General features: G+C 41.3%; 1 protein-coding gene across 1 annotated transcript in view; it reads right to left on the reverse strand.

Annotated features, from left to right (window-relative positions):
• Nucleotides 1-3,537: 3,537 nt before the first annotated feature.
• Nucleotides 3,538-18,720, reverse strand: part of LOC125261249 (alpha-tectorin-like) — a 41,720-nt gene continuing 26,537 nt past the window's right edge. Inside the window, exons 11-13 of the mRNA XM_048179865.1 lie at nt 4,526-4,768; nt 4,009-4,171; nt 3,538-3,862 (exon numbers count right to left, since the gene is read on the reverse strand). Of these exons, the coding sequence (XP_048035822.1) occupies nt 3,782-3,862; nt 4,009-4,171; nt 4,526-4,768 (487 nt within the window). The 3' untranslated portion in view covers nt 3,538-3,781. The remainder of the gene's footprint in view (nt 3,863-4,008; nt 4,172-4,525; nt 4,769-18,720) is intronic.

The raw sequence follows: 18,720 nt of genomic DNA on the forward strand, positions 1-18,720 counted from the left end.
CAGCCACGAGGGAGGCTTCGCATCCATTCATCTGCCAGCACACCAGAGTGTGATTGGCTTCCCACTATCAATTCAGACACGAAAGTGAATCAACGAACCCGGGAAACCCCCCTTCTCCAAAGCCAAACCTCCGGATTGCATTGATATGCATTGATATAAAGTCTAATAACCTCACCTAGCAGGCGATAGAAGGGTTAAATTAATGATTGATGGTTCATTCAGATCAGGTCTTATGAAGTACATACTGTATATTGCTAGAAACTTGGGATTTCATCATCTCACTCTCTTAAAACTCTTTCTTTCCTCACTTTCTTTCTTTCTGCAACTCGTGTGAATGTGTGTGTCCTTGTGTTCAAGATTTTTTTCATGTGTTAGATGCAATAAGATACTGTAGGCTGTGTTGTATCATGAATAAGTCACGGCTGAAGGGTATTGTTAGGGACGACGCGAAGCGTGACTTTTTCACGATACAGCACTAGCCTCGAGTACCTTATTACTTTTATAAAACGGTTACCACACAATTCAAATATTAAAACCAAAAATATGTATCAATGCAACTTTTTTGCAACTTAAAGCTACATTATTACGGCATTAGATGGTGGCAAAGACTGTCTTAATGAGTGTATCAGTCAGTAGCGAAGAGTTTTACATTGAAAAGACTGAACTGTTGTAAACACGGAACAAAACGCAACTGACAAATGCTTTGACTAGCGCTGTCTGTCACAGGAAAAACCCTTAACTGTTAAAAGGACAAGATAATACACTGGACATTTAAACAGATGTTTTATTATGAACATAGGACTGACCTGAAGGAAAATGCTAAATCTGAATTCAGGTAATAAACTCGCTCACTCGATCTCTTTCTCATAATACTCTTCTACATAATACAGTAAACATCAATGAACAATATCAATTGAGAACATTACGTTGCTAAGAGTAGTTGCTAAGGTGTAGTGATACACAGAACCGTTGGGTGAAGCGGTCATAGCCATGTTTTAACTGTCCAATAAGAATCAAGGACAGGAACTAACCGTTTTATAATAATCAATGAAGTCTCATTTATATTTTTTAAAGAGAAGTGTCTTGTGTTATGTGCTTATGAATTTAATACCTTGCTAATGAATAGTATTTTCACTACAGTTTGGATATACATATCCACTGCAGAGTTGGTGTTATGAGAATGCTTACAGAAGTGGGGATAAAATCTTGTATAACCAGGCCAGAAACAGACTAACAAAGGAGATCCAAGTGGCTAAAAGACATTCTGAAAAGCTGAAAAAACAGTTTCAGACAATGATCCAGCATCAGTCTGGACATCAAGGCAATCAACATCAAGCCAAGAGGCCTTTCTGTGTGGAGTTTGCATGTTGTCCCTGTATTGGTGTGGGATTTGTCGGGGTGCTCTGGTTTCCCCCACAATCCAAAGTCATGAGGTATAGGTGAACTGGAAGCAGTTAATGTGAATGTGTGTTAGCCAGGATGCAATAGGCTCCAGCATCCACACAATGACAAACAGTTTGGAAAATGGATGGATGGAATAATAAATTAAGTGGAGGCAGTAGCTGGATTCAGCCTTGTGTAAATCTACTCACCGAACCTGTGCATGGACATATACTTTGTACAACACATACGAAGTATAAAGTCACTTTATGACTTGCATACTAAGTCCATTTATAATAATGTTTTATCTCTATTATGTATTGTGTTCACTTTCCATCTAAATAGTGATGTCAAAATGCATGTGTGCATATAGTGTATGTTCTTGTTTCCAGGTAGATTGGGAAATTTTGACATCCCTATATAGTTTAAAAAACAACTGGTAACATCTTAAAGCCTGTGCTCACTATAATGTATTATAAAGGAATTCATAATGTATGTTATAATGCATTATATCTAAATAATAATAATACTAAATAATTGTATCCAAAGTTAAAATGCATTATAATATTTGCAGATTCTTTGTTACATCTGAAATTGGTTGTTTGTCATGTGTTTTAATGTATCATACTTTCTAAAGATGTGTTCAATGAATAGATTTGTATTATAATGTATTATAACTGTGGTTACAATAATTCATGAGACCATACAAGGTGCATTAAAGGTGCCCAAGAACGTTCTTTCACAAGATGTAATATAAGTCTAAGGTGTCTCCTGAATGTGTCTGTGAAGTTTCAGCTCAAAATAAAGCATCATTAACAATGCACTGATTTACACTTGGCGCCGCCCCCTTAAATCGCGCGCTCCCTGCCACACCAGCTGTCGACTATATTACAGCGCATTTACAAAGTTCACACAGCTAATATAACCCTCAAATGGATCTTTACAAGATGTTCGAGATGTACAAGAGTAAAGTATTTATTTGGATGTTAAAGTTTTATTCTGAGTGAATTTGAGGCTGTCCTCCGTGGCTAACGGCTATTGCTACACTGTTGGAGAGATTTATAAAGAATGAAGTTGTGTTTATGCATTATACAGACTGCAAGTGTTTAAAAAATAAAAATAGCAATGGCTCTTGTCTCCGTGAATACAGTAAGAAACGATGGTAACTTTAACCTCATTTAACAGTACATTAGCAACATGCTAACGACACTTTTAGAAAGACAATTTACAAATATCAGTAAAAATATCATGCTATCATGGATTATGTCAGTTATTATTGCTCCATCTGCCATTTTTCGCTATTGTTCTTGCTTACCTAGTCTGATGATTCGGCTGTGTGCAGCTCCAGACGTTAACTGGCTGCCCTTGTCTAATGCCTTTTATAATGTTGGGAACATCATGGGCTGGCATTATGCAAATATTGGGGGTGTACACCCCGACTGTTACGTAACAGTCGGTGTTATGTTGAGATTCGCCTGTTCTTCGGAGGTCTTTTAAACAAATGAGATTTATATAAGAAGGAGGAAACAATGGGGTTTGAGGCTCACTGTATGTCTTTTCCATGTACTGAACTCTTGTTATTTAACTATGCCAAGGTAAATTACATTTTTGAATCAAGGGCATCTTTAAGGCTTCAAGTAAAGTGTTACCAACATTTTTACTGAATACGGATACTGTATATGTAGATAAAGACTACAATGGGATCCATACAGGACCAGAAAAACAAACTCTTTAAAAAACCATCAACTACCTCTCTCTTTTTTTTTTTTTCTTTCTTTTTTTTAATAGCAGTGTTTTTGGATCAATACTGCATCCTCATTGGCTGTATACCTCCACAAATCACTGCAGAGGCTGATCTCTTGCATGATGATTAGCACATGCAGAGTATATGGATATTCTCACAAGGCTTCCTCTGAGTTTTAGGATTGAACTTCTGACTTCTGCACTGTTTCAAGTCCCCCACCACCACTATCTGAACTCGAAATCAACTCTGTAACTGTGTTTAACTCATTTCGATAGACAGGACTGCACTTGTACCTTTTTTTTTTGTGCATGGCATTGTGAAGGGATAACATCCTTTAAATAATTTAATAACGTTGTAAATTACGTGAACAAAAACGTAAAGCTTTCTGAAGTTTAGAAAAAATCAAAAATTCATTTCAAAGCTAACCAAGTTTATTCAAGGATATAGTACTGTATTACATCATGAACACCGTAAAAAGAAAAGAAAGAAAAAAAATCTTTGATTTAATACAATTTCATGTCTTGTATGCAGTCATAAAAACCCCACCCTCAAAAAATGTATGGTTTACTGTTTTAAATAACACTTCCTCTACAAGGACAAAGTTATATCTTTGACATCATTCATCTTTCATTTATCCAGCAGGGGTGTCCAGCTCTCTTAAAGACCTATGGTGATTGCTGCAGAGTGATGGAAGTCCAAAGATCTGTGTCTTCTGCGTCTACGTCCAGGGTTGCATGACTGAAGATGAAAGACATTTAACATTACTTTAACAAATTCTATAGTGTAATTTTAATTGTGTTTTCTTTGATATCATAATATTCACACAGTAATTTATCTGGAGGTTACTGTTAAAGCAATCACTATATGGTTACTGAATATGTTACCTGTGCACATCTTCCATTCTGCACCAGGCAGAGGTGAACCTTACAGTGCAGAAAGATGTGATCAGAAGCTCCTGTAAAGGTGAACATCCTGAAGGAGAAACGGCTTGTTGTGTCAATACCATTCTGTAGAACTTTCACTGTTCCATCCTCAGGGTTGGGACATCTAGAAAAGGCAGAAAAAAAATGTAAATGAATACTTATATAAAAGCCTATAACACTCACAGTGCACTTTAAAAACACACAATCCAAACTTGCAAGCAAAATTATTTAATAGTAAAAAATGTTTATTTATTTATTTATTTATTTATTTATTTATTATTATCTGTGAAGCAAGTAAAACATTGTTCATTGTTTCCTTTTTTTCTTTCTTTTTTTTTTCCCCAGGGGACCTAATTCAATAAGACCACACATAGAATGTACTTACTTCTCAAATTATTTCACGTTTTATTTCATTATTTTTTTGAGATGACAATGAATCTTGTCAGTTAACCATAGAAATTTCAAGTCAGTTACTTACTCTCTTTTAATCAGATTCCAGCGAATTTGATATTCACTATCATTAACTGGTGTGGCCCAGCAGTTGTCCAGAACTGTTGCAATCTGACTTCTATCCACTCCTTCCACCTCAACTGCCACATACATCTGCTGGTTCACCTGTACTTCTACATCCCCCTCATATGGATGGGTAAACTGTGCATCATGGTAAGGAATCATATAGATCTGGTATGTGCCCTGGCCAGGAAGATCTATGCTTATCACACTGTAGGGCAAAATGTAAAAGTTACATAACACAATGAGGAAAAAATGTGCAAAAAAAAAAGCAAAGAATGAACAGCAATGGTCATGACTAAGATATAGAAAATTAGCAACAACCACTTATAGTACAACTGCACAGTAAGGTTGGGAAGGATTAAGAACTTAATTTCACAAAATGATTCTGGTACACAACTGATTTGCTTACCAATAGACAATATTTAAAATATATCATATTAAGAAATGTATTCTTATTACTGCCCTGTCACCAGCAACATTATTGGAGCTTCATGAAATTTTGTTCTAATATTTTTTTTTTTTTTAATGACATAATAGTTATTTCTTTTGTTTCTTTGTACAATGCGCATTCTTAAGCTGTATGTTTATAATGGGGGGTACAGACTTGACTGAGTAGCATCATTCCCTTAGCACCTACTGGTGGATGCAGTAGCTGTTGCATCACTGGGCAAAGCCATGGGGTACTACAATCTTTGCTTAAAGGACCAGATTTCAGAGGACAAATCTAGCTTTAGGAACAAGGAACCAACAACATAACAATAAACATACATAAGACTTAAAATAGTAAGAAAGTATTTTTATTTTTTTGTATTTTGTAGTAAAACCTTTAAAAAAAGAATGAAAAAGAAAAAAGAATAGACAAACAATAAACGTATACCTTAAGATATTCACTGTCAATTTGTCTCTATACCCACTGCCACTAGATCAAAGTATTGCGGTTTACCATTAAGTAATATTCACTAATGCTCACAATACGTTATAAAACTCAGTACAGTTAAACCTCTATAGGTAATCCTATTTAATTCAGGCACACACATCTTGTAGTTAACAGTCACTATACCTTAGTACTATCACTCAACATTATACACTTTGCATTAGTTTTCTTTAATTAGCTTGATTCACCAAGTTAAATTTGTATTCTAGAACCAAATTTATTTTCCTAGCGCTGACTCTGTTTCTTTCCTTTAGGAACATTTGAAAAGTGTTAAAACAACAATAATAATAATAATAATAATAATAATAATAATAATAAGAATATAATAATAACAACAGGTATAGCAATGTTTGTTACAAATCAACCTAACTAGCAACAAGGGTGTTCAGTATAGATCTCAAGACTCAGCTCAATTTGTCACCTTTTTAAACCCAATAAGTGATCCATATCTCTAAGGCTTGCATTTTAGATTTTGTTCCAGAAGATGAAATGTTGACAACATTTTAGTTCCAAAGGTAATGGGTGTCCTAATCCAGTAGTCCACACACAGAATTGATCCAGCCATATTAATGACTCAAACTATTTGTCCTACCACTCTGTCGATGATAGCAATGAAGTATTCTTGAAGTATTCCGAACTTATTGAAGATCAGAGAGATTCCTATGGGTTGGCTCCCCAGTTCAAATACTGCACCAGTACAAGAGGGCAAGGATAATCCTCAATCCACGAATTCTCACCATTGGAATACCCAAATACAGGACCAGAAGAAGAAATTAAAAAGAAAGAAACCAAAAATCGAGAGAGAGAAGAGGGGGCAAACGCAAAGCCAAAAGCATAATTAATATTTGTTTTCTTGTATTTTTTTTTTTTTGTCATAACACAACATCATAATATTTTTTAAAGTTCTATAAACATTTCAGTAAAACATATGTAGCCTATCAATTGAAACATTTGCTTCATAACTCGTTACTCTAAATAGAACATATTATGTATAACTTACAAAGTACACTTTATCTGTGTAATGTCAGCCCAGTTCCTTATTTTTTAAAATAAATAATAAATCTCACATGTGGTGCTGGTGTATGTGGTCATTGTGCTGCTACTGCCGCTAGCAAGCTAACTCCACATGCTGCACGTGTGACCTTTGCGCACTACTCAGTATGACTTAAAGTCAGCCACTATAGCATTCAACACGTCTTCATACAGACCCATGAGATTAAAGATTATTATTACTTTTTAGGGTTGTCAGTTGATTAAAACAATCAGTCTTGCTTTCAGAATTAACATGAACTATGTTGAATTTTGAATCGGTTGAAATTTTATATATTTTCCTTTCCAAATGGGGATCCTAAATAATAAATAAAATATCCTCCACATGTGCATTAAAATTGTTTAATGCACACCAAGCATGCTGATTTCCGGTTTGAGTGAACGCTTTTTGTGTTTAATTGCTGTTATGGTCAGTTGATTTGGAAGGAACGTTTATGGTGGTTGATTTAAGTGACCTCAGTTGAACACTGCATAGCATTCATTTATCATGTTGGATTGGATTGATGCATTCATGTATCACGCTGATTGGATTGGCAGACCTGAATGCATTGATTTATGAGGTAGTGATGGGAGATACAAAGCTTTTCGAAACTTTGAATCAATTGAACCAGTTGCTTTGCAAAATTATTCACTGTTTTGAAGAACTTGAAATTTCACACGCTGGTGACCCCTGCTGGTCAGAAAATTGTTTAATACAGCAAAAAATAAGTATTATACTGTTACTGTGTATTCACTATTCATGCTCACTCTTGTGTTAAGAATAAACTTATATTTTTTTTTAGCTTCACACATTATTTTACCAGAATGAGAAGCAAGAGCACCCTCATTTGAAGCTGTAATAATAGGATATTGGCAAAACACATTTGGCAAATGCTCCAGTCTGTATTTGTGTTTGCGCTCTGGAGAGAGTCAAATGTTTCTATTCACAATGTGCTTTTGCAGTGTTGAGCAATGTAACTAATTACAGACATATTTGTTGATATCTTAAACACAATGGCTAACTTTGTTTTGACAAGCCTTTCTCTGCAAGCATGTGAAAAAACAAGCCACTCAGATTTTGTTCCCCTAGTGACATAGAAAGGGGATCTTATTATAATGTTACTGCCCCTTAATCTGCACATTTCCACCCACGGTGCCGTCATTTTGTTTTCGCAAGCAAAAAACGTGTACCAGTTCTAACGCCATGGCAAAAATTAGAGCAAAGCATGTTAACTGTTCTGTCATTGGCTGCACAGACAAGCACAGAACACTCTTTAGAGTCTTGTTAGCTTGCATAGTCTGCAAGTTGACCCTGGCAAGCTTAAAAAAGGAGCGTTTCTGTCCGAGCAATATTTTGGAAAAAAATATTAGACCATTCACAGCATTTGATAGTAATCATAAAGCCTGGTGTGTATGGCTCTGTTTGGCAAAGAGGTACGCTATATATAGTGGGTGTCCATACGGGTTTTGCACAAAAGATTAACATGATGGCACATGCTAGTCAATGAGTTGAATCAACTCCACAGCAACTACATATATTTATCCACTAACCATTCAGAAACCTCCAGTTGGAACCTGCATTCTAAAAAGTTGTAACTTCTTCCTGAGTCTCTTCATCAGTGTCCAAATCCTGTTGAACAATGTAAGGCTGAACACTACTACTGAAAATCGTCATTTTGGCTGCATGTCCAGCTTTGTTGTTGTTGAGCAACAGAAACATGAGCTGTTAAAGCTCCACACTCTTTTGGAAAGCGGGCAGGGAGCAGCACCCTAGTGAAAAAAATAATAATTCTTTATTTAATTTTAAATATATTCCCTTTTTCTATAATACATTGCAAATATACTAACAAAAAATGTCTTTAAATATTTAAAAAGTATATTAGCATCATATTTTCACAATACAATTTTTAACACACTTTAAAATAATTGTACTTTAGTATATTTTCTAAAAAATATATTTTAGAAAAATATACTTGAAGTGTAAGTTCAGTTTATTTTTTAAAAGTGTATTTATTTGCACTTTATAAAAATATATTTGAGGTATATTTTAATGTGTGCTGAAAATGATCATTGTAACAATGCACTGAAAGTATATTTAAAAAATACATTATTTAATATCCTGAAGTTGTAGTGTATCTAAAGTTAAATTTGAGTATATTTTTTAAGTTTACTTATTTATCCTTGGAATTCATTTCATTACTTGTGCTTATTTATTTCAGTATGACTAATGCATTAAAAGCCCTTTTTTTAATGTATGCAGTGTAGCCTACAATTTCCAAATATGAGTAAATATGTTTAATAAGTTTACACTGGAGGAATCATTTTATAATCGTACACACAAATCTATACTGAACAACACACCAGCAGCACAAGTAACGTTACATGCGAAAAAAATATATGTTGAGTGGTTGAACTTGAGACTTATCAGAATTCAAATGTCTCTTCAACTTGGTCTGTGACCAATCAGATTTTGTTGCTCTCTGCCTTCAGCCAATCAGAGCTGCTGATGTCACGGTCCTTGTCTGAATCCCCTTCGCTCAGTCACTCAGGTGAATTATATTGTCACATTGTATAAATTATTTAATAAAACACTGAAAGCGCAATACATCGCTCAATCTTGGGAATTCTGACCAGTTCAATCAAGTGACATCGCAGACTGACCTTGATGGCGACGACAACCAGCTAGGAATTTAATGGCCTACGCAATCCTGAAAGAACCGGAGAAAAGATCTGCTATTTGGAGGTAAGTTGTAGCAAAGTCCCTTTAAGACAAGTAATTTCATTTCCATCTTTGAAACGCCTCTCGGGCATCCTGGGCATCCATGCAGCTCCTATCTCTTTGAATAGGGAAACATCAAATTCTCCAAAGCTGAAGGGGCGCGCCCCAAATCTAAACGCTCTTGGAGGAAAGACAGTATCGGAGATACGTCACACTCCACGGGGTCTATGTTGCGTGAAGAGCACCAATCAACAAAGACCGACCATTTCTGGGCGTAGAGGCGTCTCGTGGACGGGGCTCTCGCCTGAGAGATGGTATTTAATACGTCCCCGGGGAGGTAATTCGGCTCCCATCGAGGGACCAGAGGTGTAGAGCCCGGAGCTCTGGCTGTGGGTGCCAGATCGTTCTGTTCGCCTGAGAGAGGAGGTCCCGTCTCAGGGGGATGGGCCACGGGGCTTTCGTGGAAAGCCTGAACAGCTCTGAGGACCAAACTTGGCTCCTCCAGAGCGGGGCTACTAGAAGGACTCTGTGTCTGTCTTCCCTGATCCGCCTGATGACCTGCGGGATCAGCGCGATCGGGGGAAATGTGTAAAGGAGCGTGGTGGGCCAGTTGTGGGCCAGTGCATCGACCTCCTTCGAGATATAGGTTGGGCAATGAGAGTTGTCTTCTGAAGCGAAGAGGTCCACCTCTGCTTCCCCCGAAGAACTCCCAAATTCTGAGAACCGTCTGGGGATGGAGCATCCACTCATGTGAGGGGACGTTGCTCCGAGATAGCATTTCTGCACCCAGATTGGTCTTGCCAGGTATGTGAGTCGCCCTGAGCGACTGAAGCCTTGGCAGTGCCCATTCCAGAAGACGTTTCGCCAGAGCGCATAAGCGGCTGGTCGAAAGACCGCCCTGGTGATTTATGTACGACACCACTGTCATGCTGTCCGATTGGACTAGGATGTAGCGTCCCGTCAAATGAGCCTGAAACAATTGAAGGGTTTTCATCACTGCTAGTATTTCGAGGCAGTTGATATGCAGATGGCTCTCCTCATGGGACCATGAGCCGAAGGCCGGTCTGCCCTCGCAAAAAGCGCCCCAACCCGAGTTGGATGCGTCCATCGAGAGCACCGTCCTTCGTGATACCGCCTGTAAGGGTACTCCAAGACTGAACCAAGCAGGGTTCATCCAAGGTTTCAGGGCTGACAGACAGGCCCGATTGACCTTGAGACACAAGCGGCCATGCCGCCAGGCATGTGGAGGGACCCGGAACTTCAGCCATTACTGTAGAGGCCGCATCCGAAGAAGGCTGAGCTGCAGAAGGCTGGGGAGGCGGAAGCCATCAGCCCTAACAGCCTCTGGAAAAGCTTCAGAGGAAGATAGGCTTTGTTCTTGATGGAAGCCGCGAGCTGCTGAATTGCCAGAGCGCGCTCTGGCGAGACCACTGCCGTCATGTGGACTGAGTCGAAAACTGCCCCCAGAAACCATATACGTTGGCTGGGGAGCAGCGAGCTCTTGGCTAGGTTGACTCTGAGACCCAGGCATTGTAGATGGCAGAGGAGCACGGATCTGTGGTGTTCCAGCTCGACTCGCGAATGGGCCAATATGAGCCAATCGTCGAGATAATTCAGAACCCGGATTCCCATCTGTCTCAGAGGGGAAAGCGCCGCGTTCATGCACTTGGTAAAAGTGCGGTGAGCCAGAGACAGCCCGAAGGGCAGGACCGTATATTGGTATGCCACCCCCTCGAACGCGTATCTCAAGAATCGTCTGTGATGGGGGGCTATCTGGATGTGAAAATATGCATCTTTCAGATCCAGCGAGCAGAACCAGTCCTCGTGACAAATCTGTGCGAGGATCTGCTTCAGTGTCAGCATTTTAAACTTCCGTCTCATGAGGGAGCGATTCAAAAGTCTGAGATCTAAGATGGGTCTGAGACCACCATCCTTCTTGGGGACCAGAAAGTAACGGCTGTAAAAGCCTGACTCGCTCTCTGAAGGGGGAACTATTTCTATAGCCCCTTTCTTCAGTAAAGCCATGACCTCGGTCCGGAGGACGTGAGCGTCGTCCGAGTTCACTGAGGTTTGAAGCACCCCGCCGAAGCGAGCGGGCCTTCGTGGAAACTGGAGCGAGTAGCCCTGCGTTATGATCCCTAGGATCCAACTTGACACGCCGGGGATGGCCTGCCAGGCCTCGGCCCGAGTGACAAGGGGTTGAATAATGTCGGATGACAGGCCGCCGGGTAGGGGGCCATACACCGAGGGGGACGGAAGAGGAAATTTGCTCTCTTTTTGAGGAAATAAAATAGTGTTCTGTGTGGGCGCAACATGTGTGGGCCCAGCTGCAACACAGAGCATTTCTCCCACGCCCGGAATTAAACGAGGCGGAGGGGAGACTGCACGAGGGAGCTTTTGGGGTGGTCCGGTCGCAACGAGACATTCCCCAACCCTCTTCCTTCCTGCTAGATCAGGACGTCTTCGGAGTCACCGGGTCCAGCACAATCTTGGGCCGGGGTCCCTGGCGTCTTGGGAAGGAAGGGCGCTTTGCAGGGCGCGAGCGCTGGCGATGCTCCTTAGGTGGCGCTGCTTGAGAGGTGGATGGAGCTGGTTTGTTCTGCTGAGCCGGCGCAGGCCTGGGGCGGCTTGAAGCAGAAGCAGAGCTGGAGCACTTGGGCAGAAAGTGTTTCATGGCCTGAGATGACTTCTGTGCCGCAGTGAAGCGCTCGGTGAAGCCTTCCACCGCTGGCCCAAAAAGACCGGAAGGAGAGACCGGGGCGTCCAGAAAGGCCGTCTTATCCAGATCCTTTATCTCAGTCAAGTTGAGCCAAAGATGGCGCTCGAGCACAACCAGCCTGGCCATGGACCGACCGATGGCCTGGGCTGTGGCCTTCGTGGCCCACAGGGCTAGATCAGTGGCGCTGCGCAGATCCTTGAAGGCGGGTGCATCAATGCTGGACTCGTCCAAGGAGCGGAGGAGCTTGGCCTGGAACACCTGGAAGATCGCCATGGTGTCGAACGCCGAAGCAGCTTGGCCTGCAGAGGTGTAGGCTCTTCCAGACAGGGTGGAGGTGGTCCTGCAGGGCTTAGAAGGTAGAGCTCTCTTAGTTTTCCATCCCACAGCCGCGGGAGGACAGAGGTGAGCTGCCACTGCTTCATCCAGGGGCGGCAGATGCTCATAGCCCTTTTCTTCTGAGCCGTCCACAGCAGTGAGGGCTGAACGGTGAGTCGTGTGGAGGCGGGCAGAGTACGGGGCGTGCCACGACTTCGTAAGCTCCTCGTGCACCTCGGGAAAAAAACGGAGCGGAGCGCTGGCGAGGGACCTGGCGGCGGCCGGGCAGGAACCACTCGTCCAGGCGGCTACGCGATGGCTCCTCCGGCGGGGCCCACTCGAGGTCTAGCTCTTCCACTGCCTTGGATAGGATGCGGAAGAGCTCGGCATCCATAACCTGGCCATGTTCAATGGGCTCCAGAGGAGACGGGAGGGCGCGAGCGGTAATATCACCTTCAGTGAAGAAGGCGACCCGTGAGCGCAGAGAACCGAGGCTCATGCACTTGCAGTGCGGGCATTAGGCTCCAGCGAGCGCGCCCTCGGCGTGGGACTTGCCCAGGCACGCGACGCACTCGCTGTGTCCGTGATGATGGCGGCAGGAGACACGCTGAGAAGGCAGCCGGAAGCGGGAAGCGGGAGGCGGGCGTCTCGAGGACAGCGCTCTGGGCGGCAGTCAGCGAGAGCGAGGGCGCCGGCGCTGTCTCCGACCGGCGAGTTCAGCTGGGTCCGCTGCAGGAGCCTCTTCGGACGGCGGCGAGAGCTTCTTTCCAGGCGGCGAGCTTCTTCAGGCTTCGAACGGAGATCAGCGAAGAGATGTGTTGTCGTCGCTGAAGGAGAAAGGACTGAAATCCTATGGCGAAATGCCTGCTTATATAGCCCTTAACCCCGCCCCTTTCGGAGGGAAAGTTTGTGCGCTTTGTCGCCATAGGCATGCAGCTATGCCACGCCGTCATTCATTCAACAACTTGTCTATGAGTGAACCAATGACGGTGCAGTTACACTGCGTTATTGAAAAAGGCTTCAGTAACGGGGAAAAAGGGAGACTTTTCCCCATACGCAGTACGAGTGAAGTATCGAAAGGGAACTGTATTTTTTAGGCTGGATCAAGCTAATGCGCATGCGCAAACCTAAATGCGCGTCTCTTGTGCCTCATTTCGGAGGCGCGCGTCTGACCGTTTCTGTAGAAACCAGTGCTTCTAACGGCCGCTGCAGTGCGAATGGCTCTTATTTTGAAGGCGGGACTTATTCCGCCATATTGCGTGTTACACTTTCTCCCATTCAAAACAATACGAGTGACATGTCTTATGTTATTCTATAGTCTTTGGTTGTAGTCTACAAGTTAACAAACTTTTTTTTTCTTGCTTTAACAAACGGAGAGCGAGATTTCGGCTTAATATCTCCTTTTTGTGTTTGTGTGTGGTGGTTTATGGCACATGTTTGTATCATGAGCTGTGTCCCACTTCAGGGTCCGCGCACTTCGAAGTGCATGAAAGGGGTGGGGTTTTGAAGTGGAGGGTTGCCAGGTCTGCGCAACAAAACCATCCCAAAAGTAGCGCAATCACAGCACAGTGTAAAAGTATCTCAATCCCAGACATGGCAACAATGAGACGAGCGTCGTTACATGGCTATCGGCTGTGTGACAGACAGAGACAGTTGACGTTTGTGTGTGCATTTTAAAGTTTTATGACTTTCTATTGGGTTTTGACATGTTCACTGCCGACGACGACAGGACACTAGACCAAAATATGTATGGTTAAACGATGTAATGTTAGTTTTATATGGTTAGCAATTAGTTAACCTTGTTTGTTTTTATGTTAAATGAAATGTTAACAGTGTAAGTTGTTTTAACTAAAAGAAACTTGCACTGACATCTTAAAATATACCTGCTGAGCATGACTAGGCTATTTGTAACAGGCAACAGGCAAAGCTATGATGACCAAGACAAAATTTGAATATACGATAGATTTGTTTTGTATGTTCAAATATTTCAGATTTTTATTATTTTTATATATTTATATAATGCGCTCCACCAGCGTCTCCCTTCTCAGTCGAATGAAAGTGTACACAAATGTTTTGTTCTGTTTTATATACTGATAATTTAAAATGTTATGCTATTTTTCTGATGTTAAATCGAAGTTCTGTTGTAGCCCATGTAGTTGTAAAAGGTACTTTATGTAATGTAGCTTTAGAACGATGTATTTAATGTAAAAACATTTAATTTACATGATGAGAAAAATATATACGTAGAATTTTTCATGTAAAATTACAAGTTGCATAAAAGAAATAAACAAAGAACAGAACAATTCTCTTTTATTTACACGTGAACATACGTAAAAAAAAAAAATGTTTAACAGAAATTTATTTCAGCTCATTTACAAATAAATTATATGTATACAACTTATGCATTTGCTAACTTACATCAAAAAAATAAACTACAGAAATTCGGCTGTTTCATTGACAAAGTGACATTTAAATAATATTTATATCGACACATTTTAATGCACTGTATTCTGTTCTTGAGAAAAGTGGGGGGAAAACACCCTCTCAGTTTCCTAGGCTGCGTTCCACTCCAGTTTTAGACAGGCACTCGCGAACTTCTCTAAACACTTCCCGGGGGAATCGGCCCAAGGAAGTCGACCGGATTGAAGTCCCGGGTGCCGCCATTTTGAAACTTCACTTGCGTGCATCCCCATTGACTCCCATCCACTTTGACAGTGAATAACTTTACATCTGAGGCGTTTAAAGACTCCATTTGTCCATTATTTATTCAAAGATACACGGGGGCTCCATTACCTTCTATGTTACATATGGCCCCGTAGATACAGTTTTTGAAAAATAGGCTAACGATTGCTCATAACACTCGACTCTCTGCGCAGTAGAGAAATTACCGTCAGACAGGAGGAGAAGCTCGCAGGCAATCGGGGAGATGTCAAGAGAGATGGCGTACTGGCGTTAATTTTAAAATACTATACAAAATAATTAATCAGAATACTTACTCCTGCTTACTCACGCCAAAGAACTCCCCGCTAAGCTGCCGTCTCTGCAAGATTAACGATGGCAGTTTTCACGCACAGCTATAGAAGATTTACATCTGCGACAGGTTGCGGACGTATCAAGCTTAGTTTGAGTCTGCCTAGAAACGGAAGTGCAAAAATCGCTAAAAATGGGCTTCACTTGTCTCAATTGAGTTCCAATGGGGTCGCTGTGTCCATTTCTTTTACTGTCTATGGGGGAATCCCTGCCGCCATTTTGAAGTGCGTTCCACTTTGTGAAGTGGACAAGGGAAGTTTACATGGACCGACTTCAGGCAGCTCCATAACCCACAATGCAACGCGATTATGACGTCACCGCATATCGCGTTTAATTTACCCTACCACAAACAATTCTATGATATATTAATTATTTTTAAAACATTTTAAACGCACATATATGCATATAGAATGCTGTATTAAACAAATTTGTAAGGGGAAAAATTAAATAATAAATTAAATAATAAATCAGCTCCATTGCGGATTCAAGTGATCAAGGGCTTAGGACGTTCCAGTTCAGCCCATACAAAGGTTCCGCCAGTAGTGGGCACTCGTGCAACGTAAGCAATGACGTACATCCGAGTCAACGAGACCAAGGGAAGTTAGCGAGGGAAGGGCATTTAAAAAACGAACTGGAACGCAGCCCCAGTGGAATGAAGCGCCCATCTCAAGACACTTCGCGGTCTACACTATCCCACAGTTCATTGCGCGCCAGTGGCGACAGGAGTTCAGGTGTGAATTCAAATAAATGTAAGATATGCCCCGGTTTCACCAATATGTAGCCTAATATATCTAAATCAAACTGTAATATCCGTGATGTCCAAATCGTCAGTTTTTCATAAATATAATATTTGTCTCTGAGATGGAGTGCAGTTGAATAAAATCCTAAAGAAATTTAGACTAAATTAAGACTTAAATACAGAGTAAATGTATAAATATGAATGTATATATTTTCCAAGTTAACATTTCATTTTAAAAGACAAAAAACAAACAAGGTTAACTAATTGCTAATGATATAAAACTAACATTACATAGTTTAACCATACATATTTTGGTCTAGTGTCCTGTCGTCGTAGGCAGTGAACGTGTCAAAACCCAATAGAAAGTCATAAAACTTTAAAATGCACACACAAACATCAACTGTCTCTGTCTGTCACACAGCCGATAGCCATGTAACGACGCTCGGCTCATTGTTGCCACGTCTGGGATTGGGATACTTTACACTGTGCTGTGATTGCGCTACTTTTGGGATTGGTTTTGTTGCACAGACCTGGCAACCCTCCACTCCAAAACCCCACCCCTTTCATGCACTTCGAAGTGCGCGGACCCTGAATTGGGACACAGCTATAGACTGTAAAAAAGATGGACGATGTGACGCCGCTTCCTTCCATTGTAATGAACTGAATGTAAAACGTACGACAATGGGCGCTGACACGTTACGCAAAAACATCAGTTTGGAGCCTGGGCATGCGCAGAAGAAATCGTCAGTGGAGCCTGGTGGCGGAGTCGTGGTATCAAACTTCTGCCCAGACGACTGCGTCATCATTGATGTATTTTAAATAGGCTATATAAATTATACACAATTTAAAATTCTACCTATAAAATAATAGGCTATTCTGTTTCTAGAGCAATAATATTTTTGAAACAGCAAATTCAGCAGATAAACTCAATATAATATGCCACTAGAAACAGTTTTGTCCTGCTAATTATTATTTTATACCCATAAAAATAATTAGTAACTGCCAGATAACGATCACCTGCTTTTTCCCGACATGGCTAACTTTAGGTGTGTTATCTTAACTAATAACATTTATTAATTAGCTTATAAAGCCCACATTTAATGTTACCGAAAAAAGTTCAGTGATCCGTCAGATCCTGTAGGCCGTCAGCAGGGGCGCAGGAGACATTTTCAAAGTGAGGGGGACCAAACTCCTTTGGGGGGGGGATGGGGGTTGTCATGACAACGGCGCTCTAAATTGTAATGGACTGGAGCTCACGTTCACATCGGGAACACGGGAGCACCGCGATGCGACCGCAAAAGGCACTTTCACGATCAAAGTGCACGCCACTGATAAGCATTGTAAATTAAGTATTACAGTATACACATACCAGTTAAACACACAGATCTCCTCTCGTGCGTCCTCCACTGGATGAGGCAATATCACTTTCGTTTCTATTTCAGATATCTCTTTTATAGATGCCATCAATGCTTTTGCCTTTCAAGATGTAATTACCGAAATCAAAACAGTCCATAAACTATAAATCCTCACGAAAACTTCAGTCAAGCCAGCTCGCACGTCAACCTGAGATATCAGCCTCCTTACCTTAAAGTGTCAAATTTCTCGGTTTCTGAATGGACGGTTTGGCTTGATTGACAGATGCTAATGTTCGGGCATGTTTATATACCATCGACCTGTCCTAAAACGTTAGCAAGCTGTGATCAATGGTTTGGAGATTGCGTGTTTCTCCGTTCGAGAGTGCATTTCCTGTTCACATCCGCGACAAAACAGCTGATTATTTACGAATGGATCGCTTACAGAAACGTGAAAATGGTCTCATTTGAAAGAAAATATCCTAAGCTAAAAGATGATATAGTGTGACTAATTGAAGCAGCCCTTATCAAAAGTGCGGGGGTCGACTTCTATCTTTTCAAAACTGCAGGGGTCCTGACCCCCCTGTCCCCCGTGCCAACGGCGCCCCTGGCCGTCAGTACTGCTGAACAACTCATTTTGTCGGTGTGAAATAACACAGAAATCAAGAATTAATTGTTAGTTACATATCTTCAATCTCCCCTCGAAGCTCCGACAGTCTTCAGAGAAGCTGTCAGTCAAAACTGTCAATCATACCAACATGCCCCATTTCTATAGCATCATCAAATTGCTAGCTAAATCAAACTTATCACAAAAACGAACAATTGAATATGCGTGATAACAACTACCTTAAATGACCAAAACCATCTTTCGTAAAATTTTATTTGAAGCATAATTTATTTTTATGTTTTGACTCAAGTCTCGTTCGTCTGCATGGAGAGGGTGGGGTTTATGACCTGTACTGCATCCAGCCACCAGGGGGCGATCAAAGAGCCCGCAGCTTCACTTTTCAGGACGTATGAGGTACACCCAGTTTGTATGCAGCATCAAAATGCCCCATTCATCAAATCGGCCTGTATTCTGTACGATATTAATTCAGAAAGTGTTGTATGCTTGACTATGTCCCGAAAACAATATCGGCATGCCATACTGATACAGTTCCCTGCTGCTAATCCTCATTTACTGTTCAAAAATAGTATTGGTTCAATGTAGGATTTAGACAGACTATTGTAAACGTGAATAAAAAGTTGAACATGCTGTCTGACCTTATATCTTTGTTATATTCTGTTAACAGATGCTGTTCTTTACGAGTTTCTGAACATCAG

The sequence above is a fragment of the Megalobrama amblycephala genome, unplaced genomic scaffold (assembly GCF_018812025.1).
Source record: "Megalobrama amblycephala isolate DHTTF-2021 unplaced genomic scaffold, ASM1881202v1 scaffold383, whole genome shotgun sequence".
Lineage (NCBI taxonomy): Eukaryota > Metazoa > Chordata > Actinopteri > Cypriniformes > Xenocyprididae > Megalobrama > Megalobrama amblycephala.